This window comes from Bos taurus, chromosome 2 (assembly GCF_002263795.3).
Source record: "Bos taurus isolate L1 Dominette 01449 registration number 42190680 breed Hereford chromosome 2, ARS-UCD2.0, whole genome shotgun sequence".
In the NCBI taxonomy this organism is placed as follows: Eukaryota; Metazoa; Chordata; class Mammalia; order Artiodactyla; family Bovidae; genus Bos; species Bos taurus.
Genome location: NC_037329.1, coordinates 67,627,097 through 67,652,154, shown reverse-complemented (window position 1 = coordinate 67,652,154; position 25,058 = coordinate 67,627,097). Strand labels below are relative to the sequence as shown.

The 25,058-nt window shown below is 35.8% G+C and overlaps 1 protein-coding gene and 1 long non-coding RNA gene across 4 annotated transcripts in view; one reads left to right on the top strand and one right to left on the bottom strand.

Annotated features, from left to right (window-relative positions):
• Positions 1-25,058, bottom strand: part of DPP10 (dipeptidyl peptidase like 10) — a 1,635,137-nt gene that overhangs the window by 106,024 nt on the left and 1,504,055 nt on the right. For all 3 annotated transcript variants that reach the window (NM_001435101.1, NM_001078070.3, NM_001435102.1), the window contains exons 9-11: positions 20,300-20,454; positions 12,699-12,796; positions 4,031-4,154 (exon numbers count right to left, since the gene is read on the bottom strand). In NM_001435101.1, coding sequence (NP_001422030.1) covers positions 4,031-4,154; positions 12,699-12,796; positions 20,300-20,454 — 377 coding nt within the window. The remainder of the gene's footprint in view (positions 1-4,030; positions 4,155-12,698; positions 12,797-20,299; positions 20,455-25,058) is intronic.
• On the top strand, positions 18,635-20,986 carry LOC132343113 (uncharacterized). The gene is made up of 3 exons (XR_009491798.1): positions 18,635-18,733; positions 20,046-20,168; positions 20,606-20,986. It is a non-coding gene; the product is annotated as an uncharacterized lncRNA (long non-coding RNA).

Genomic DNA, 25,058 nt, shown 5'->3' with positions numbered 1-25,058 from the left:
AATTTTTAATCAGGCTTTTTTTTTTTAATATATTAACTTTTATGAGCTGTTTGTATATCTTCTGTATTAATCCCTTATGAGTCATAGCATTTGCAGATACTTTCTCTCATGCACCAGATAATCTTTTAATTTTGTGAATGGTTTCTTTTGCTGTGCAAAAGATTTTAAGTTGAATTAGATCTCATTTAAATTTTTTTTTTTAATTTCTTTCACTTCAGGAGACATTTTCAAAAAATATTGGTACAATTTATGTCAAAGAGTGTTCTGCTTATGTTTTCTTCTAGGAGTTTTAGGGTTTCAGGCCTTATATTTAGGTCATTAATCCATTTTGAGTTTATTTGTGTATACTAAGTGAGGAAATGTTCTAATCTCACTCTTTTATATGTTGCTTTCTCCAGCACCACTTGTTGAAGAGATTTTCTTTTCTCCACTATATATTCTTGCCTCTTTTGCTGTGGATTAATTGACCTTAAGTGTGTGGGTTTCTTTCCAGCCTATCTATTCTATTCCACTGATCATGTCTAGTGTGTGCCAATACCATTCTGGTTTGATTGCTGTAGCTTTGCAGTATCATCTGAAGTCAAGAAAGTGTGATGCTTCCAGCTCTGTTCCTCTTTCTCAAGATTATTTTGGCTGCCTGGAGGCCTTCTGTCTTTTCATACAAATTTCAAAGTTATTAGTTCTAATTCTGTGAAAAATGCCCTCAATATATCCATTGGAACTCTTTCACCTTGAAACTGGCACTTTGTGAGGTGTTTCTTTTTTCAGTACAGTTAAGTATTCATCAGGTTTTCATCTTTTAAAAATAATTTTTGCTTTCACTGATTTTCTCTATAGACTATTTTGTGTTTATTTGTGATTTTATTTTTATATTTCATTCTTTCTAATTGCTTTGAACTAAATTTATACTTCTTTCTCTAGCTTCATAACTTAGAGCTTAATCATTGATTGAATACCTTCTTCCTTTTCTAATATAAGCATTTAAAGATTTAAACTCCATTTTAATGTAGATCATTTTCTTCATCCACATAATAATAGTTTGACAAGTTATTTTTTCATTGTGCTTGAATTCTAATTTTTTTTGTGATTTTCCTTTAACTTATGAGTTATTAGGAACATTTTTAAAATTTTCAAATATTTTCCAAATATTCTTTAGTTGCAGGCATGCTGGGTTGCTTCAGTCATGTCTGACTCTGTTTGATCATGTGCATTATAACCCTCCAGGCTCCTTTATCCATGGGATTCTTTAGGCAAGAATAGTGGAGTGGGTTGCCATACTCTTCTCCAGTTAACACTTGTTAACAATTTCTAATTTAATTCTCTTATAGTCAAACAATATACTCTGCTTGATTTCAGCTTCTGCATTTTGAGACTTGTGAATATTTCCTTTGTACTCAAAAGGACTGTTGATTATATAGTCGTTGAATGAAATTTTCCTAAATATCAATATAAGTTGTTAGTATTGTCTGAATCCTTTACTATATTTATGGACTTTTTGATTACTTATTTCTTCCAATACACTGAAAATCATATTTAAGTCCCTAAGTATATTTCTATTTCTTATTTAGCTTTGTCAGCTTTTGATTATAAATTTTGCTTATGTATTTAGAATCCTTATTATTAGATACATAGGTATTTAGAATTGTTATAGCTTCCTAATCAATTGACACTGTATCATTATTAAATTATTCTGTTAATATTAAAACTTTTATTTCTCTATTTCTCAAAAAGCTCAAAACTAGAGTGGATTTTATTTTACTCCCACATTTATCATATTTGGCACCTGTACTTCCCTAATTTTGATCTGAGTTTTCATCTGATATCATGTGTTTTAGCTTAAATAACTCTCTTTCCTGCAGATCTACTTTTGATGAATTATTTCAGTTCCTGTTTATCTGAATCTATCATCATTTGTCTTCATTTTTGCAGGGTATTTTCATAGGATGTAGACTTTTAGTTTGATACATTTTTTCCTTCAGTCCTTTAACAATGTCTTTCCATTGCTTTCTGGTTTGCATTGTTTCTGGTGAAACAGAAGCAGTATTACTCATCATTATATTTCACAATATGTAACGTGCTTTTTCTCCCAGGATACTTAAATTTTTTTTTAATCTTTTGTTTGAAATAATTTATGTAGTATGTGATGACATATTTTATCTTTATTTTGAGATTTGCTGACTTCTTGGATATATGGATTAATGGTTTTTCATCAAATTTGAGATATTTAAGTCAGTGTTTCTTATATATTTCCCACCCCAATAACTCAAAATTTGCCTTCTGTATACATAATTGAACTTATATACCAGTTTATATTGTTTTATAGGTAATTAAGGCTTTGTTCATTTTTTTCCCCAGCCTTTTTCCCTTAGGAATTTTGTTTGAATTATTTCTGTGTCTCCTACTATCACAGATTCTAACTTGTTGATAAGTTCATCCAAGCAATTTTTAATTTCAGACACTGTATTTTTCAGTCCCTGAAATTCCATTGTTCTATTTTCATAGTTTTTATTTAGCTACTGAGATTTTTCATCTGTTTACTAATTATAGCCACTCTTTAACTTGTTAAAAAAAAAAACAGGTGAAAGCTTTTATTTTTTTTTTTAAGTTTGTTTGTTAATTCCAATATCTACATCCTTTATAAGTCTGCTACTTATTTTGGGGGAGGTGGGTGAGTTATGTTTTCTATGTTTCTAGGTATATAACATATTTTAATTGTATGATTGATATCGTGAATGCTGTTTTGAGAATTCATTTTTATATTTTTTGAAGAGTAGACTTTGTTCTGTCAGGCAGCTAGTTCATAAGCAAATGAATTCAATTCCTTCAAGGTTTAATTTGAAGGTTTATTATAAGGAGTTTACAGTAGTTTTATTCCTAATACTTTTTCTTTCTGGGCTCTGAGTTGAACTCAGGGCTTTTACTGAAAGATCTATTTTTGCTGTTCATTGCTCCAAAGTCTCCAAGCATTGTGCAACTTGCATATTCTCTATTTGCTTCTCTTTCTGAGATAGGCCCTTTACCTACACAGCTAAGTACTGAGATAAAGACTTAAGAGATCCTTTACATAGTTTGCTGAAGTTCTTTTCTATATAGCTTCCCATCCTGTGGTACTTATCCTGCAAATTTCAGCCACCACAATAGCCTCAAACTAATTCTCCCTGTCTTAATGAATCAGTTGTGCTTTTCTTGGATGCCATTCCTTTACAATGTGCCGCAAATGTGTCACCAGTAGGAAACTACAGGTTTATTTCACCTTTCATGCCTCAATTGTCTTATTGTCCAATATCTGACTATAGTTGTTTAATGAATTTTGTAAAGTTTTAGAATTGATTTCTGTAGAGATACTAGGCTGGCAACATTTACTCCATCATATCCAGAAGCATAAGTCTGAAAATTTTGTTGTTAAATAATTGAGAATTCTTTATCAAGTAACCAATATGTATTATAATAATTTAAACTTATTCAAGTACCTCCTTTATTAAGGATCTTAAAAACTATATGTATAGAATCAATTGAATATTTTATAAATATGATTATAGAATTTAAATACAATATACTTTCAAAAGTATTTAAGAATATGTTTGTTTGTTTGTTTACTATTTTCGATTAATTTAAAGACAGAGACACTTTTTTAGAAGACTAATCTGAACTACAGAAAATCACTGAATCTTTTGGAGTGTGTTTAAAAAAGACAGAAAAGAAACATCCCATGTTCTCAAGTTAATCACTGTCAAAATGTAGAGAGAAAGCTCATATTTGAGAATGAAACTAACATGGCTTGGACTATCTTTTATATATAGGAATTCATTGTTTTAAAGCCTAGTTTATTCTCTTTGGATTATCATCTGTATTTCTTACTTCAAAGTATGTAAGACGTATGAATTAAAGTATACACTGCTAACAGAATGACTATTCTACTACCTTCGGAGTTAAATACTGAAGTCTTTGCACAAATGACTGTTTAATTTTCCTTTGAGAGGTAGCATAAAAGATTTTATTTTAAGCATAAAGAAAATCAAATCATACTCACTCTGCTACAAGCACCAGTAGTGGTCTCACAGACTGTGAGGATGGAGATGTTCTGAGGTCGATTCAACCATCTGACCACCGTCTTGGTGTTGCTTACCCATTTAACCATAGTGATATAGTATTCTCTAGTTTGGAAACAAAATTAGAATTTACATTTAGAGCCAGAGAACCTGCATAGTTCCAAAAATTATACTTGTTATTTTATATACAGAATAAAGGAAACACTTTAAGGATGTCATGTTACATTAATATATATATATATATATATATACATGTGCTTCTTCAAGTATTGACATATATAAATACAAATTATGTGTATGCATATATATGTAAACATGTGCACATTTACAAATATACAGAAAATCTGAGATTAATTTTAAAACTGGATGATTTCACAGAAGGAACATTTTAGAAAAATAAAAATAATCAAAATGCTACACCTTTATAAATAATGTTAATTTTTGTTGATTAGTACAGTACTAACACATGTGCAAAATAAGTAAAAACTTTCTAAGCTATATTCTATTTTACTTTTTCAAAAATATTCAATAATAAATTAAAATGCAAATCTTATTATTGATTTAATAATTATTTCTTAGGTATGACTTCCATGTCATCTCACTTTATCCATGGGGACTTGAGATACAGAGTCATGAATAGTTTGTTTTGGTCTTTTTGCTTGTGGGACAAGGGCCACTCTCAATCTTATTTATAATACTTCCTACAATTTTGCTTTTCTAGCTTATTCATTTGAAAAAGTTTAAAGCATACAAAGAATCAAATGGAGAGTAATGAAGGGCTACTGAATTTTAGGTATATTGAGGATGCTAATTATGATGACTATGATGTCCTCAGACTGGTTGTGGACTGGGGAAAGTTATATTTTTCCCTTACAGTTTATATTTTTTCATTAGAGAGTCTATGTTTGGAAATTTACATAGTATGTCACAAAATCCCCCTATCCACACATAACAAATGCACTCATCCATAATTCAATTTATGATAAGAAAAATTTAACAAAATTGCCCAGTTTAAGAATATATGGGATGCTTTAGAAATGGTTTGAAAAATGCCATCCATGTATATTATGTTAAAATTAATCCATCAGATTTTTATATGACTTAGAAGAAAAACACTTATGAAAGAAAAACCTTCTGTCCTTAGACACATCTGGGTTAGACATTCAACTACCTGAATCTCACATTATTAACATTATTGAGTAGTTAGTGCTATCTCTAGAAAATGTGTTAGCCCATCAAAGAGAAAAAAATATCAGTGGAAAGACAAGCATAACTTGTTACACAGTGAATCCTGCCATATCTTCTTCAACAAGCTCTTCAAGGCACCCAGTAGCTTTCACAACCAGGTGAGTCCCACATGAAAATTGCCTAGAAACTTAGTGAAGTCATAGAATAAAGTTCCCTCAATAAAGTTAACAAAGCAACTTTGAATAAAATATGCAACTGATTTAGGATTAATCTTTGGCCAAATCAATGGAACTTGTAATTCTTAAAAAATCTCTCTCTCTATATATATCTATATCTTGTTCATTTTCACTATGCTTTATTTTAAACTGATTTATTTTACATGTATTATGTTTGGCAGTATGAATACTAAAAAGGAAAAAAATATAAGCATCAGCTTTTAAGAAATACTTAGACATTTTAGCATGGAGAAGAATGATAATGCATACTATAATCAATCAGGAAAAAATGCTGAATTGAGATAATATATATTTATCATTAATTGGCATAAAAGTTCAAAACTGAAGGAAAACAAATATGATTGTTACAAACAACTGATCCTAGATTGCAAAATCAAAGTGCCCATATTTATTGAAAAATGATGCCAGATGGAAGAATTTTATAAATGATCAGAAATTTGTCTCAATTAACTAAAGTGAGTGGTAGTATACTTTGTGCCAAATGAGAACTAACATGAATTATTTTTAAAATAGATAACAACAGGAACAACAAATAAAATTTAAATATTCATTTTGAGTGTTTTTCCTTTCAATATACTCCTTAAGTGAAATGTTTTAAGAACATATTTGCAATGTCTTCCCAGATATTGATACATTATATTTTTACCTATGATAGGAAATCTTGACTTAAAAGAAAATTTTTATTTATAAAAACAATTAAAATTCAAATAAAAACAAAATTCAACTGGTGCAAATTTGGTGAATAAATGATTTTTAAAAGGAAATTAACTTAGGTGTAAAATTAAGTTAAAAATTATTATTTATAGTCATACCACTTATATTTCTCTTTGATCAAATAATATTATTTTGTGCATTTGTGCATAATGTGTCTTATGTTCATAAGCAAAATTTAGTCTTATGTGAGACATTTTAGTACATATATTCATAAGGATTAGAGTTCTCCACAAAATAAAACTTGTAAAGTTCATTGGGATAATTTCAAACCATTGAAATCTCCGTGATAAAGTGTTGGAAATACCCAAAATGAAAGATAAAGTGGAACTTGACACCTAAAAAGGGGAGGGCAGATCACATGCCATATTCTTTCTTTCTTTGTTTCAAGATCCTAGGTGCACATCTCCTTATGATTCATAAAGACTTTTTCAGTTTGCATGTAAATATTTAGGGTTGCTCTGAATGAGGAAGTAAGGACATGCCCTTACCTGAAAATGCCACACTATTTGGCCTGCCTGTTGCAAATGTGGCTGTCCTCCTGGAACTTCATCTCATGAACACATTAGATCTGGTGTCCCACAACCTGTGGCCAGCAAAACTGTCCCTTCCTTCTAACTGGCTTTCCTGCTTGTTCCTAGTCTCCGTGGCTCTGGATTACCCAGGAAGTCCTCAAGGATCTCTCTGGTCCTCTTGAGCCACAGAGACAGAGACAAGCAGATTAGAGGGATTGCACTCAAGTAAAGAAAGACTTTCTACTAGCTGGGTGGTCTGGTACAGGAGATCTAATTGTTCACAAGGGTGTGTGAAATGGAGGTGCCAGCATCACCAGCAGACAGGTGCCAGTCACACCTGTGTTTTCACTGGCTTCCTGTCCAATCACTCCCCTTTGTTCACAACAATCTTTGTGCAAATATGCTCACATGCTTCCAGATAATCCAAGATCTCTGCCCATTAATGTATTGTGATGACATTCATGACTAACTCACAGCTAGGTCCTCTGTTGCTGCTGCTAAGTCACTTCAGTCGTATCCGACTCTGTGTGACCCCATAGATGGCAGCCCACCAGGCTCCCCAGTCCCTGGGATTCTCCAGGCAAGAACACTGGAGTGGGTTGACATTTCCTTCTCCAATGCACGAAAGTGAAAAGTGAAAGTGAAGTCGCTCAGTCGTATCCGACTCCTAGCGACCCCATGGACTGCAGCCTACCAGGCCCCTCCATCCATGGGATTTTCCAGGCAAGAGTACTGGAGTGGGTTGCCATTGCCTTCTCCGAGGTCCTCTGTAGACCTCTGTTATTAATAGTAAATATGCATGACTTATAAGAAGGGTCATTTCCCTAAAAAAGATACATTTATTAATTATATTTTTGGAAGGCATAGACATTCATTGGAAAAATAAGAGATGCAGACTAGATATGCTTCAATTAAATAGGAATAAAAAGCATGGCAGTTTTAAGCCCAGAGTGACAGTGGCAGAGCATCACACGAATGAAACAGTCTGAAAACAATAGGTCACAAAGGCTGAATGAAAAAAGAAAGATTTCAGGTAAACAAAATAATGTCAAAGATGGAGAGTAAGGAGAACCTAAAGATAAACCATTATTTTTATTCTTCAGCCTAGAGATGAATGAACACAGGAGAAGATCACTTCTCCAAAACAGTGTGACAATTCGCTACCATGTAGAAAAATCTACATGACTTATTATTATAAAAAGATTTCCTCTAAAAGTTAATTATATATTTTTAAGTTCATACCTAAATTCTCTAACATCTATGGGAATACTGCACCTAATAAATATGGAAGTATTGCTACTAATGTTGGCACCAATAAACTAATTTGTATATTTATATATCTAATGGGGCTTCTCTGGTGGCTCAGATGGTAAAGAATCCACCTGCAGTGCGGGAGATGTGGGTTCAATGCCTGAGTTGGGAAGATCCCCTGGAGTTGGGCACGGTAACCCACTCCAGTATTCTTGCCTGGAAAAAAATCCATAGACAAAGGAGCCTGGCAAGCTACAGTCCATGGGGTCACAAAGAGTTGGACAAAACTGAGCGACTAAGTACACACCCATATATCTAACAGTTACAAAAATAAAGAGTTTTTGTTAGTTTTGAATGATTTAAGAATACCATGGTAAATAAGATTGGGAAGACAGATAAAGGAAAATAAGTTATAAAGGATACCTAAAGTACCACAAAGGGCTTCCCTGGTGACTCAGATGGTAAAGCATGCACCTGCAATGCGGGAGACCTGGGTACGATCCCTGGGTTGGGAAGATCCCCTGGAGGCAACCCACTCTAGTATTCTTGCCTGGAGAATCCCCCAAAACAGAGGAGCCTGGCAGGCTACAGTCCATGGGGTTGCAAAGAGTTGGACATGACCTAAGCGACTCAGCACACAGCACAAAGTATCACCTAGGGTAAACTCTATGTCCAAAAGACACTGATGCAGTTGAAACAGTTATATAATCTACAATGCATTTGAGAAAAATATGGCAAGTTTTCAGGAAAAGCACAAATAATACTAAGATAAATCATCTTGTATGTATAGGCTTGTGTGTGTGTCTGCATGTGTTTGTGTGTGTGGAGAGAGAGAAAGAGAGAGAAAGACTGAAACACACACACACACACACACACACACACACACACACACTATACATACACAAAGAGAAAAAGAGACAGGGACAGAAACAGAACCAGAAACAGAGACAGAAACAGAGACTTTTCACATGGCTTCAGATAAATTATTGTGTATCCTGGTGGACATCTCCAACTCACCCCTAAAGTAATAACCATGATAAATTTCTTAAGGTCAACATTATCCTTAAATCATTTGCATTGAATAGTCTCCATTTGCCAGATCTAGTCTGGAATTTGCCCCTTGCTTCCACGTTTCCAGAGCCTGAACTCGACCAACAGGTTCCCTAGCCCAAGAGAGACCTCTGGAGGAACTCAAAGCTTTAGAGGAGAGGATTCAGTTTTATTCTCTGGACACTCTCCCCCCATTAGGATCTGGTTTGGCAATTACTGAATTGTTCTACCTGCTGGTCCATCCTGTTCTTTTACTACAGGCCTTTTCAGGCTTCTTAAGTGAGTCTGCCCCTTGTTTCTTCAGTCCTGAGGCAGTAAAAGCTTTATGCTATTGCAGACTCTTTTGTTGCATTCCCATCTCTGTGAGTTTCCTTTTAATCCTTCCCATATCTTTGCTACTGCTGCTGCTGTTGCTGCTAAGTCACTTCAGTCGTGTCCGACTCTGTGTGATCCCATAGATGGCAGCCCACCAGGCTCCCCCGTCCCTGGGATTCTCCAGGCAAGAACACTGGAGTGGGTTGCCATTTCCTTCTCCAGTGCATGAAAGTGAAAAGTGAAAGTGAAGTCGCTCAGTCATGTCCGACCCTCAGCGACCCCATGGACTGCAGCCTACCAGGCTCCTCTGTCCATGGGATTTTCCAGGCAAGAGTACTGGAGTGGGGTGCCATTGCCTTCTCCGCATATCTTTGCTAAAGGTCCCTTAATTAATGCATTTCAATTGCACCTCTTGAGTGTGTCATCTTTTTAATTTTCAGAACCCTGACCAATAAATTATGAAAAATGATAACTCTTAGATCTCAAATGTGTATCTAACCAGGGAGGGCACAATAGTTTTCTAGCAAATTTCCATATGGCTAAAATACTGAGTATTAACTATTATAGATACTGAAAATCCTAAAGCAAAATCAAGAGAAAGTGTGAGATTAATTTCCCTTTGATGTGCAGATAAATGTAGCATTCTTTGATTTGCATCATAGAATATTTCTATGTTGTTCATGCTTGTGTGTTTTTAGACCCATTAAACTAACACCTGTGCTTAGAGAGGCTAAATATAGGTGATAGGAAATTGGACTAAAGTGTTCATCAAGAATAAATGAATAAGGAAATGCATAAGGAAACATGAAAACTGAAGCATGGGGAATATTTGAAACACCATTTTGAAGTAAACTTTGATTTTGAGTTTTCCAACAAAAAGAGTAAATTATACACGTGGGCGCATTTCACACGTAACAAATTGCAGCTATATAATTGTTGTGTTGTTGTTTAGTCATTAAGTTGTGTCCAACTCTTTGCAACCCCATGGGCTATAGGCTGCAGGGTCCTATGTCTGTAGGATTTGCCAGGCAAGAATACTGGAGTAGGTTGCCATTTCCTTCTCCAAGTTACATAATTATGGAAGAAAAACAAAACATACTAACATGCTACATATATTGTGTAGATAAGGTATTACCTGACTCTTCCAAATGTAGATCAAATTCATTGCCAGAACAACATACCTGAATTACACTTAAGAACTTTTCCTTCACAGGATGCTTCTTCATTCTTAGAGGGATCTAGTATATCATTCTATATTTCTATATATTGGATTCCCAACATTTAAAGATATGCAATATCTTTTTGCAATGGGTACCTAACTTGATCACATTTTACCTCAAATATTAAAGAGAAATGTGCTTAACTAATACTCTAATAGTGACAACTGATTCCACCTTTAGAAATTTTTGTATTTGATGACACTACTATGTCCTATCTGGTGAATTCATTAGAGAGGCTCTTAAGTAATAGTATCAAGAAAGAAATCTGGACATTATAAAATTGACTTCCATTTTAAAGATTTTAAAAATTAATGAAAATTAGAAATTATTATTTTAAGATGAGGGCATTCAGTCCCAGAGAGAGATAAAGTGACTTATCCAAGGTCATATAGTAAAGTGGTAGTAGAGATATAACTCAGACACTCCAATCCAGTGCCCTTTCTGTTAGTTCAGAGTGCTAAACAAATCAGAGAAAGTATAGATCACAAAACATATCAATAATTTTCATAATCGCTTCATTTGTGTGTAAAACTTTCACTGCTGGTAAACCGAGTTCAGAAGTTGAAGTTTCATCTGATTTGGTCAACCTATACTGTATTCTATATGTCAATTTTGTGATAAAAGTATTTTATCACAATCTAGATGAAATGCTCTATAACTTGAAAGATGTTTTATTTCACTTTCTATCTCTCCTGCCAACTAATCTTAAGATTCTACGTCAAGCATACTTTTACTTTGGACTTCATCTTTTCCATCAATAATAGGAAAAGTCGATACTAGATGGTTAATGGAGGCCTTTCCAGTGGAAGCATTACGTATATTTTTAACAACTCTTCAAGCAGGAAAAATGTCCACAGACTGAAGGCTGCACTATCTGTGAAAACCCCAAATATGATGAAAATTTCCCAAATATGTCAATGGAACACTAAGTGGTATTTCAACTTCAATTAGTCACCCTGTAATTATTTTTGATATTAAAAAAACAAACTATAAGCTTAGTTATATCATTCAATATAGTGTAAATTATATGGTTGGGAAGATCCCCTGGAGAAGAAAATGGCATCCCACTCCAGTACTCTTGCCTGGAAAATCCCATGGATGGAGGAGCCTGGTAGGCTACAGTCCATGGGGTCACAAACAGTCAGACATGACTGAGCGACTTCACTCACTTGTAGTGTAAAATCTCCAGGGATGTTGTAAATTTTCACCAGGTTAAAAATTTGAAAAGTCAATTTACAAGTTTGAGATCACTGTGGATTTCACAATCCACATGATTATTTTATTAGCTGTTCAGTTATTGGAGATTTTACTAATACTAAAATATTGGAGATTTTACTAATATTAAAATGATGCTTTTGATCCATATGATGTATTTCTTTTGTCCCTTCTGCAGGTGCTGCTGCTGCTGCTAAGTCGCTTCAGTCATGTCCGATTCTGTGCGACCCCATAGACGGCAGCCCACCAGGCTCCCCCTTCCCTGGGATTCTCCAGGCAAGAACACTGGAGTGGGTTGCCATTCCCTTCTCCAATGCATGAAAGTGAAGTCGCTCAGTCGTGTCCGACTCTTAGCGATCCCATGGGCTACAGCCCACCAGGCTCCTCCATCCATGGGATTTTCCAGGTAAGCGTACTGGAGTGGGGTGCCACTGGCTTCTCTGTACTAGGGCTTAAATAAATGGGATTTTTACGTAGGCTATTTAAAGCAAAATCGCATTAAATTTTTCTGCCTGGAGAATAAAGCTAGGGAATCATTGGCAAGTTAAGAGGGAAAAAGTTGGAATAGCACACACATTTTAGGAAGATGGTACTCTTTTAAGGAGAGACATTTAAAAATATGGAGCAGTTATTTTCAGGAAGAAAATTCAGTAGAAAATTATCCTTTGCCCCCATCTCTCTCACACATGTCTCCTGCTGAAGATCTAATTCTTGCTATCAGTATATTTAGTCATTTTGTGGTGCTGGTAATCACCTTAAAACTCTAAATTCTTCCTGGGAACAAGAAGAGATTCAGAATGAGTTCATTCTTACACTAATGGAGGCAACCTCAGTTTTATTTTCAAGTGAATTTGTTGAGCTGATCACATCTCTCTCCAAATGGCAACAAAATGATCATTGGAGTTAATAGATCTATTTTCTGGTAAAAGTGAAATTGAAATTACATACCTTGATTTAAAGCTATCTGGTGGCATGAGTTCCAAAGTATGAGTTGGTCCATATAGGTTTACAACATATAATTTGATTGTTGGGTTCACTTGACCTGCCTTTGAGAAAATGAAAGTTGCAATGCAAATATATTAAGCATTGGAATATATTGAGAAAGAAAGAAAATGCATTTTGATTCTTTTGCAATTTTGTGTTAGAATGGGAAAAATGTTTAATTTCTCTGGAGTAGAAATGATTTTAAATTCAACAACTTGATTGCTTTCAATTGTTTTTGTAGATTGCTGCTTCTCGAGCATTTTAGTCAGACAATTAAAGGTGATAGAAAATCATGATGACTTTATTCATTAGGCAGAACTACTGTGTTCTTCCCCTAGAATGACACTAGAATGGCTGGCTTTACAAAACAACTCACACTATAGGATATGAAATGCAAAGGGAAGAGAGCTTGGTTAATTTAAAAGTAAGAAGAGGGAGAAGAAAGAAAAAGAAAACATACCAAATCCTGGTGCTTAAAATTCCACAATACCTAATCTACTCCATGCATTAGTCATCACAGGCTTTCTTTTAAATTATAACGAATACTAAAATGAGGTATAAATTCCCTTAGGATGTAGTATGGAGCAGATTGCCCTCACTATGCACCTAGCTTGAAGACTAGAAAGACAGTGGTAAGAAACTGTAATTTGAGTCTATCAAACCAAAATTTGTGAAATAGTAACTAGGCTGTATAGCAGTTAGTATGTTTCTGGCTCCTCGTGTGTGTTAAAGCATCACATGCATTATCTTATTGTATGTTCCTACTACAGTCCTAAGATCTATTTAAAACCATTTCCCAGATGGAGAAGCTAAGGAAATTGTTCAAGGGGAAGCATCCAATAACTAAGGGAGCCAGTATTTAACCCCAGGATGCTCTTAACTGCTCTAGTTATGCTTCAGTTCATTCCTAGGCAATCATCATCTAAGTTTTTAAAATATACTGTGAACTTTTAGGGAGCAGACCTGGGAACTTAAATCAACGTATCGCAAGTACGTTGGATGAATGAATGAAAGAATGTTTGTGTGAATAAATAATAGAATCAACTGACTACTTGTAGCTCAATGTGTTTCTAAAAAACACATCACCATCATTGTGGTCTAGCTGCTTTGTGAAGAGAAGACCACGTGAGATATACAAAGGACAAGGAAATTAAAAGTGAGCTGAATTAAAAGACCTGGTAAAAACCAAAGGAGAATAATAGCGCTGATTTAAAGATAATGAAGATTCACATTCAAGGAATTGGTACTAACAAAATCCAGAATTAAATTAGGACCAGAAGCAACATGATGTGTTCCACCAACAATCAGTAATAGCTCCTCAAGAATATCTTGTTAACTTATTAAAAATAAGGAGCATGGAGGGGAGGGAGGAGGGATGAATAGATGAAGAAACAGGATTTGTAGAGCAGAGAAAAATACTCTGTATCTTTCATTACACATCTGTCCAAATTCATAGAATACATGAACCAAGGTTGAACCATAATGCAAACTCTGGACTTCGGGTGATTACAATGTGTCAATGGGGTTTCATCAGTTGTATCAAACCCACTAGTGGGGGATGTTGAGTGGCAAAAGGGGTTATATAGGGCACAAATATCTTCCTTCCCCTCAAGTTTGTTGTGAATCTTAAACTGCTCTGAAAAAAGACAGTCTTCATTAAAAAAAACTGACTAGTACATCTGTGGAAGTGTATCACACACAAGTCAGGAGTTTGATCCAAAGAAAGGAGTCTGGAAAAGCTTTCATTTTAGAAATGTGGTGACCATAAACAGAGATTATGAAAATGGTTCATATGATAAAGGCCTTCCTGGAAAATAAGCAATGAACTTGCCTCACAGAGAAGCCTCTGGTGCCAAATTTTGTAAAGCTTTTTATTCTGAAACGCTCCAGTGCCTAGGTTCCTCTGTCTTGAGCAATATACCCTTCTTCCTCCCTTAGTAACTTTTTCACATCACTTTTGTTTTAATTAAACTGCCATGTTCTGCCCTGAAAGTATTGGTCTTTCTCTGTATTTTTTGAGTCTAATCATTTCTTTAGCTGGATCAAATATGCTAAAATTTAGGGTGGGGACACAGTATTTTGCAATGTCATTCAAAATGCTGTTCATTAGCCAGCAGAATAAATGAGAATTTTATAAACACAAATTCATGGCCCCAACTGGACCTATATTCATACTCAGAATAAGAATCTTGGGGTGTGGATCTAAGAACCTGGCCTTTAACAAGATTTCTGGATAATTATAATTAGTATGCAAATGTTAACAAAATACTTATATATTAATATGTGCATATCTACATATAGATACATATTCCTGCTCAGCGGTTATTAAAGGTGAACTTTCATGAAAATCATCCAGAGGTCCTGGAAAGCTTATTAAACCTATGATTGCTGAGCTCCACCTGCAGCATTTCTAATGTCTGGATGGGATGTGAGAATTTGCACTTCAAATAATTTCCCAGATGTGGCTGATACTGCTAGTAAAAGGGCTACATTTTGAGAACTGGTTCAGTTTACAAATCAGAGAAGTCTGGGTTCAAATTTTGACTGTTATTTACTGGATATGGACATTGGATAGGACATGAAAGATTCTGAAGTATTATTTTATTTGATTATCAAAAATGAGACAATGTTTTTCTGAGAATATGTCACAGAAGTTTTGAGTCAAAATAGATTTTGTTTCTGTGGAAAACAACCATCTCATACTTTTGTTATATGGACTAACAAAAATGATGATTTACAAAGGTGCCCAAAATAGTATACATTTACTTAAATAACTAACTCATGAATTAAATATAATGGTTAGACACTGATTTTTCTAGTTTTTTTTACTCTGTTTATATTTTTTAATCTTTCAGTAAACTGATTAAAGACAATGACAAATTACATTAAATCTGATCAGTTTTTGTGAACTCATCAATGATGCATAATTCTATGATATACTTTGTTGAAAATATACATGGTAATTACCATATATTAAGGCAGTTTTTTTTTTTCTTTCTGATCTATAAGACTGTAAGGATAACTGGTATTCCAGTTAGCTTCCATGTGGCCAAAACCAAACATTAAGCTGTTTCTAAAATTCAGCTGTTTAGAATTCTATAATCTCAATTTGATTTCTTTCCATGGAGTTTTGAAATTAAGTGCACATTGCAAATTCACTTGTACCTTTTAATATTTGAATTGCTTCAATAGTTTGCAAATTAGAGGATTCATCTATTGGGCTTTTATAGTTAATTTGCTACAAAGACTGAAAATCCACAGAATCCTCCCTCTATGATTCTGAAACACAAGCCTCAATAATAATTAACCTTATTTTACTGGCAACCAAATTGTCATTAAACGAGATAATGTTTTAATTAAGAAGATTAACCTGAGGTTATTAAGATATAATTGTGTATCTTTTTTGTGCTGAATTGCTAATGATAGGGTATTTTATGAGTTCTGAATCATGCTGAATTAAGTAAAATACAAATATATTTGTTTAGTGTAAGTATTTCATTAGAAATCTGACCACATTGGGTATTTGCTGCACTCATTTTAATCTAGTTTAATTTGAAGCACAATTTAGTGTGAATTCTATGAGTTACTGAAAAGTCTAAAGGACAACTTTTTGAAAGTTTATTGCATAAGTAAAAGCAAATCAAAATAACATATTTGTTAGTGGAAAAATTAACAAACATTTCTTTTTTAAACCAGAGTAGAAAATAATGAGATTTTGAAAATTCCAGTAATAGACTCAAAATGATACTGAAGTTTATTCTGAGAACAGGATGAAAACCCAAAACTAGTTTCTTCGAGCTCTGTTGCCTTAAGTATCTGCAGATATTTCTAGTGACAACCACCTGAGGACTTGGAACTCTTTCTCTTTGGCCACTATATGTCTTGTCTTTATTTTTAATACTCCTTAACGGTAGTTATGGAGAAGGCAATGGCACCCCACTCCAGTACTCTTGCCTGGAAAATCCCATGGACGGAGGAGCCTGGTAGGCTGCAGTCCATGGGTCGCTAAGAGTCGGACACGACTGAACGACTTCACTTTGACTTTTCACTTTCATGCATTGGAGAAGGAAATGTCAACCCACTCCAGTATTCTTGCCTAGAGAATCCCAGGGATGGGGGAGCCTTGTGGGCTGCCGTCTATGGGGTCTCACAGAGTTGGACATGACTGAAGCGACTTAGCAGCAGCAGCAGCAACGGTAGTTATGAATACACTCAGGACCTTTATTATGTAACACACATCATGCATTAGATATGAGGCTTCCCAGGTGGTGCTAGTGGTCAAGAATCTGCCTGCCAATGCAGGAGATGCAAGAAGCACAGGTTGATCCCCTGGAGATATATCGTTTATTACATATATAGCATATGTGGGGCTTCTCTGGTGGCTCAGTGGTAAATAATCCACTGTAAGACAGGAGATGTGGATTTGATCCCTGGGTCGGGAAGATCCCCTGGAGGAGGGTATGGCAACTCATTCCAGTATTCTTGTCTGTAGAATCCCAAGGGCAGAGGAGCCTGTTGGGCTACAGTCTGCTGGGTCACATACAGTTGGACAGAACCAGAGCGACTGAGCACGCACACGTAACATGTTTGATGCTGTCTATGAAAGTTACTCATACAGAGCTGAGTCATTTGTACTTAATGGAGCCACCAGAGCTCCACATCTATTAGTTAACTTGACAAGGAGATATTTTGATTCTAGCTACATCTTCTGAGATACAAGTTAACCTCTGGTAGTTTTACAGAGAGAGAGACAGAATCAATAAATTTGAGTTATTTCTCTGTTCTCAAAATAACTATGACTTTTATAAAAGGACATAGCCTTTTAGAGCCTTATTTTGCCCATTTGTAAACCAGAGGCAATTGTGAAGAGGGCCAAATAAAGAAAAAAAGTGAAATGTCTCTATGAAAATATATAGCATATTATTAGCATACATGATTTACCCAATTAATACATAAACATTATTTTTATTTTATGCCTACTTACTATTAAAAAATATTAATTAAATGATAGCATAAATAACAATACATGGTCTAGGTTTGTCAACACAGAATCTTCTGCTTTACTGCTAACTTATTTAGATTTTCTCAAATGTTTTTATATTTCCATTTGTTTGCCACAGACAATAAAATTTTAAGGCCTAGGAGTGTCCAAGTTCAAGCACCAAGTCTGTAACAGAGAAGGCAACTTGACGATGCAGCTATGACATATGGCTTTTCTGTGAATCCTAAAATCCCCACTTCTCTTGGGAAATTAATTATAGAAAGTGGCCCCTTCCCCAGATTTGACTTTATGCCCTTCATGTAGTGCACACTGAACATCCTGAGTGACTGTCCTGCCTATTGACATGTTGTTTCCACAACAAAGACCTATTATTCATTTTGTATTTACATGGTCAGGTGAACTTTCATTATAAGTAAATCCAATGGGATGAGAATCTATTTCAGAAGTCTTTTCACTTTTTTTCTGGTAAAAATAAAGGTGCAGGTATGTTATACTGGCATAAGCTGTCATCCATAAAATATGGGTAAATCCACAACTGGAGAAGACATAAAGATTTTACATGAAGTACCATAAAAACGTCTTGGGAGATATAATTATTTTGTTGCTAGGTCAAACTGCCATATTTTCCTGAGGAGCGTTGAGTATATGTGTTTTCAGATCTATGCCCAGAAAATGGCCTAAAAATGATATTTCAGAATGGTGGAATCAGCTTCTTCTCAATCCTGCTGCCTTCCATAGCTGCCAGTCAGTCACACTGATATTACAGCCTACCGGAAGGAAGATGGGATGGGGAGAGAGAAAGCACAGACTCTCCATGAGCAAATAGTCTTCTCATCCCTCTTAATATTCACTCCTTTCCTTCCTCCTGTCCCCAGGAGTCTTGTGGATGACAGGAATATCAGCAGTCACCTCCCCTTCCTACCGTCCACACCTTCATTGCAGAAGTAAAGAATGCATGTGATGCATAATTTTTCCAGTACTCTGCATAGCAGTTAAGGTAATGCGTACATTTAAAGGTACAATCTATTGTACTTTGTAAACACAAAGTACAACTCACTAAAGAAATGGCTTAAAAACAGCTTCTAAATAAAATCAACAGCCACCTCTTACCTCCTTAAGAGTTAAAATGTGTAAACTGGAATTTAAAAGTTTTCTATAAGACTTCTTTACATGACTAATGTCTAGGGCTACCTCACTTTTTCTTTTTTTTTTTTGTAAACATGGGGAAAATTAGCTTTAAAGCAAGAATGAGATTAATTAAAAATGACATATAAGAGAAAAGCCAATACACTCCAGATGTTTCTGCAGCCTGCTTTCAGAGGCCTTACCCAACACTTAAAAGTAGCTTTGCTGAATAAAAATATACCAAGAGACTCAAAAGGCAAATTGATTTATGACCTTGTTACTGAGCATATACTCTGTGGTTGACCAAGGCTGACTTCAGGGTATCAGAAGAAGAGCGGGATTTTTCTAAACCTCCATGCTGAATATGACTTCTTTCTAGTTTCATGAAAGATGCAAAGGTTGGAGATGGAAATGGCAACCCACTCCATATTCTTGCCTGGAAAATCCCATGGACGGAGGAGCCTGGTAGGCTACAGTCCATGAAGTAGCAAGGAGTCGGACACGACTGAGCAACTTTTCATCACATTAAAATATTTAAACACTTTTGAAGAAAAATACTTATAATAAATTTTCATCATGAGAACTCACTATCACTCCTTAAAAAGATATCCATTATTTGTTCTTCAGTATCAGTTTGTTTTCACAGAGGATATGGCAAGAATGGATTGGTGGAGTCAGGGCCTGTGGACTTAGCATTAGGAATAAGAGAAATTGTGCTACTCATAGAAAAAATAGTTTTGCTATCTGGGCAAGAGTTCCATATTCACTTCACACAATACAACAATTCCAGCTATTCCAGCTATGCCTGACTATGGCTCTGCCCAGCATTTTATAAAGTATGTTCCAGAGTATGCTCTGCCAAAAGAATACTGATGTTAATATTAACACTAATAAATTCTCTAGGCTTAGTCTATTCTTTATTGGTGATTCTTTATGTTTAGTCTATTCCTTACTGGAGATCCTTTATGCTTAGTCTACTTTTTATGAGATTTATAATACACATTAGCATACAGTATATTAACTGCTCTGAGAAATCATCTGAAAAAAACTAGATGTTTTTATTAACTGAGAATTCCCAGCTTATTTGACTGTGATAAACAACTCACAGAATATACCTTGGAGAAACCTTTGCCCTGGCATCAGTGCTGACTTATGTTTTCTCACTCTCTTTTTAACTGTGAAAGTGAGAGATAAAGACTGAGAGCATCAAAGGGAAAGAAATGAAGCAGAAGCTCCTGCAATCTTGAATCATCTTCACCTGTGCCTATGCAAACACAGTGGATAGACTATCGCGTGCTCTTAAAATTGTAAGTCTGTCGACAAGTAAGGGGGTTTCTTTAATTCTCCCAAGACAACTTGTTTCTGAACCAAGAATACTATTGATCAACTCACTGGTGCAGAGAGAAGGGGAACAAACTAGCATTCCCACAGGACTTACCTTAGGATATGGATACTGCTTTCCTTTGGGATACAAAGCTCCAGTAAACCGAGGGATAACCATGTTAGGCACCAAGGAATCATTTATCATTAGGAAGGCGAGCCTTTCTCCATCTGGTGACCACCAGTGGGCGATGTGAGAATGCAGAAGTTCCTCTAGAATAAATGAGTGTTAGTTTGAAACCAACTGTAGATGTGGGCTCATTGACCCACAAATGTCTGTCCTTGAAATCTCCATTGTACATAAATATTTTCTACACAGTGTGGTGGACTTGATTCAATTTCATGGAGAATTCTCTATTTTCAGGTTACCCTTTCAGTCTCAGGAAAACCAGAGGCAAAGGAAGGAAAGAAGAAAGCAGTGAAGTTAGGATTTTGTGGATTGCCAGCAATTTGAACAGAGGTGAAAGTACAATGGAAGTAAAAGGAATAAGAAGAGGAGAAGAGTAGTTGAAGACTGAAATATGACACTAATCATATCTGTGTCATCATTCATATTTGCATTCAGTCACATTTCCATCCTCTTATCATCAAACTAGTTGAATACCCTGCAGATTAAACTATTTTAAACTCTAAGGAAATAAAAATATACTACATACCTTTTGTGTGACCCAAGATCCACTATCCACATTAATATATCTGATTTCTGGCCCAGGAAATTAACTTGTATGAACTCTATCCAAAGAGCTCCCATGCACTCTAGAGTATGGCCATTCTGGTCCTTTGGCAAGACATTATAAGAAGACGAGTGAAATGGCTATATGCATTCCCTTGACTATGACCTGTAATATCACCCAAGACTTGCTGTGTATGTTAAATGATGCTACTCTCCCATCAATGCAGCCTCATCTACACAATTTTCTCCTTTTGTATCTGATAATGGCTCACTTCTGTTACCATAGAGGTCATCATTGCCTGGCTGCTATTAGTCTAGATTATAGTTCTGCTATTTATCTTTTTGTAAATAAACCCCTTTCAAATTATTGAATATGCTAACTCTTTTCCTTTTAAGACCCAGAAAAGAGAGCTTCAAATTTAGATTCTGAGACTAGGTTGGAGATGTATCTGTATCTATCTACATCTATATGTTGATGTTAATCTATATCTGTCTATCTATATGTATATCTTTTATGTGATAATAAAATTTCTTGGGGGAACTGGAGCATAGATAGTCCATAGTGAGGTTTGGAATCACAAATAATCAATTGTCACTGGTGATGACATAGGATGAAATGCAGCTAGAGAGGAAAAGTGTTGGAAGGACAAGTGGTTGTGACACTCAGCTGTTGCAGCAAGGGCAACTGTAAAGACTGTGAGTTTTTACGAGACCTCAGAGGGATTACATAGAGATAAACAGAAATTGAAATCATGACCACTAAATCAGGAAAACACAAAAGGTAGCCATAACAACTTTGGTATTCCTCTCTTCTGTGGTGAGAGGTCCCACATCTGATGGAAGGGCAGATGTGGCTGAGGTCTAAGTTGTACTGCAGAGCTGAATCACAAACTATGGGTTTTAGAGCTGAGAGCAGTACTGGGGAAGTATTTGGAGTTGACACAGTATAAGAATGCTTAGGTAGATGTGTGCAGCACACTCAATGCTTTTTGGACCAGTCTCATGAATAACCAGTTTTACAATGGAATGTTGGCTAAAGATTTTGAACCTCAAAATTTCCACAAATCTTCTTGCTGACTGAGGCAACCTCTATCCAAGGGAGCTAGACCTGCTCTGCATAAAGGCAGAGTATAAAATGAATTCCTGTAAAGCCTATGAATTGGCATCCCTAGGGAAGAGTAGGATATCTCTTATCAAGTGAGAGAAGATTTATTTGGATTGTATTTCTTTAAAAGTTTAGAGGGCCTACACTTAATTTCTAACATAATTCCACAGTGATAAGAGAACAGACTCTGTACGATTTCAATATCTTTAGACCATGAAATTTTTGCATCTTGTTTTATGTTCCTGGATATGTTCCACTGTCCCTTGGTTTAGTCTATGGGAACTTGAATAGATTTTGTATGCTGCTATTGTGTGAAAATTATATAAACCTTAAGTATGTTGAATTAGTTCATAGTGCTTTTTCACATCTATTATATCCTTCTACTTTTCTGTCTTTCATTCTATTAATTTTTGAGAGCTTGATATTGAAACTCCAACTAAAAATCTTAGTTTATTGACTTAAAATTAATTGCTATATATAGTGGAACTATATAACCTTGTTCTGTATTTTCTTCTGTAAATGTGTCATCATATTTGCATAATTTAAAAAATTTTAAAAAAATGTGTAGAGGTCCTGGACTCAGGATTTTGAAGAACATAAACCATATTCACACATGTTGGCCGGTTTTGCTCCCAGGTTCCCTGGTGACTCAGATGGTAAAGAATCTGCCTGCAATGCAGGAGACCCAGGTTCAATCCCTGGTTCAGGAAGGTCCCCAGAGAAGGAAATGGCGATACATTCCAGTATTTTTCCCTGGAGAATTTCATGGACAGAGGAGCCTGGCAGCTACAATCCATGGGGTCACAAAGAGGCAGACATGACTGACCAACTTTCACTTCACTTAAACCTGTAAAGCTGCCAGTTCTGAGTAGAACCTGAGCAGGAGAAGGTTGTGTACCATATCAGGGCCATGGTACAACCTTCCCTACCATCTTCACCTTGTGACCCAGAGATATGATGGTGATATAAGCATCCATGGCAAACTGATTTTGTGTGCAACTCCTGACAATTACCATATGACCATTGAACCACAGGCATTACACGGTTTACAGAAAGGCCATTTTCTCCTGTGCTGATAAATATTCCCCAATTCAAAGGCAGCTCTCTATTGAGCTATGGTAACCCTGACCATGGGATGCCAAGTGACGATGCAACCAAACTACCAGTTATGAACTGATTTCTATCTGATTCAGTGACCACAAAACTAAACATATACAGCTATATTCCACTATAAGATAGAAGGGGTTTATATAGAACTAGATCAGAACATATAGGTGAACTCTATATACAGGCATCCTCTACTTTATCCTCTTTCTTCTATTTCACATCTGTGCCTCAGGGTGTGTTTTCTAACATAAACTGGCAGAGGAGGAATAAATGCAAGCCTGGTTTATGGGCAGGTTTGCATGATGTACTTCAGCACATTGGAATTAGACAGGCTCTGCTTCCCTTGTAGCACAGCTGGTATAGAATTTGCCTGCAATGCAGGAGGCCTGGGTTCGATCCCTGGGTTGGGAAGATCCCCTGGAGAAGAGAAAGGCTACCCACTCCAGTACTCTGGCTTAGAGAAGTCCATGGGGTTGCAAAGAGTCAGACACGACTGAGAAACTTTCACTTCACTGTACTATAATCTGATTCAGGAGTGATATTAAAAGACTATAACAAACATAAACTCCCCCAGCTGGAAGGCTTTTGAACAAGATATATATTTTCCACTTCTTGTGGAAGGAGACTTGGATTAAAGCATGGGGCCATCCAGACTTCTGCACAGGAACTAATAAAAGAGTCCACCTGGTCAGGGATAGAGAAAAGTAAAATTACAGAATTAGTGACAGGAAGTCTAGGGAAAGGTAAGTGTATGGACTTGTCAGAAGGTGTAAAAATATAAACATTTGAAGATACTAGTGTCCAGCTTAATGTCGATCAGAGCATATCCATAGCAGAAGAGGTTCTTAATGATCCAATCACAGTATGGCGACCAAGTGCATGTCAGTGCGCCACCATGACCTGTCAATAATAGTGATCATTAATAAACTCTTCACATGCCATTATTTACCAGAAGACCCAGTTGACTACCTGATGACAGGTGGACTACATGGAAACTCTCCCATGAAGAAGGGGTAGCACTGCTATTACAGAGATAGACACATGGTCTAGGTATGGTTGTGCATTTGCTGCCTTTAGTCCTATCAGTTCCGCTCTTCATGGGTTTACAGAATAACTTATCCATTGCCACAATAACTCACACTATGCCACCTCCAAACAGTAACTATTTATAGCAAAAAGAGGGGCAATGGGCTCAAATGGGATTCACTGATTTCATCATGTCCCTCATTAGCTGTACATACCTGGCTTGACAGAAGAGTAAAACAGCCGGCCCTATCTCAATTTTGGCACTATTTGTTTGAAAATATTCCTGAAGTTGGGATGTTATCCTACAGATATTAGTGTCCTACTTAATGTCCACTTGAGTACACCCACAGCAGAGGAGGCTCTGTGTTCCTCCTGAATTACTAGGAAGCATAGGTCTAGGTTAAGCGGTAAAAGTGTAATGTTCTCTTTCACTATCACACCAGTAATCCATTGGGCACATTCTGTTTCTTATTTTCATGATAATATGCTTGGTGGGTTTAGAAATCCTCATGCCCAAAGGAGGATTGCATCAACAAGGAACAAAGCCATAATTCTGTTCCTCTGAATTGAAAACTGAAATTTCTCTCTGACCATTCTGGGCTCAGTATGACTGGGGGCAAAAAAACTGACAGAAAAAATAGTCACTGTGCTGGGTCCAAGGATTTAATCTCATTGCCAGGAAGATAATGTGCCTTTACTATAAAAAAAAAAAAAGTACAAGGAAGAATCTATTTGGAATTTAGCAGATTCACAAGTATTCTCTGGTATAATTCCATCTAATTTTCCAATTCTACATTTCCATACTGCAATTTCCATTTTAATGGAAAACTAAAATGGTTGCAACCTAATTAAGAAGAGGAAGCAAAGGAATAAGATTCATCAGGAATAAAGTCTTGGTTTGATGCA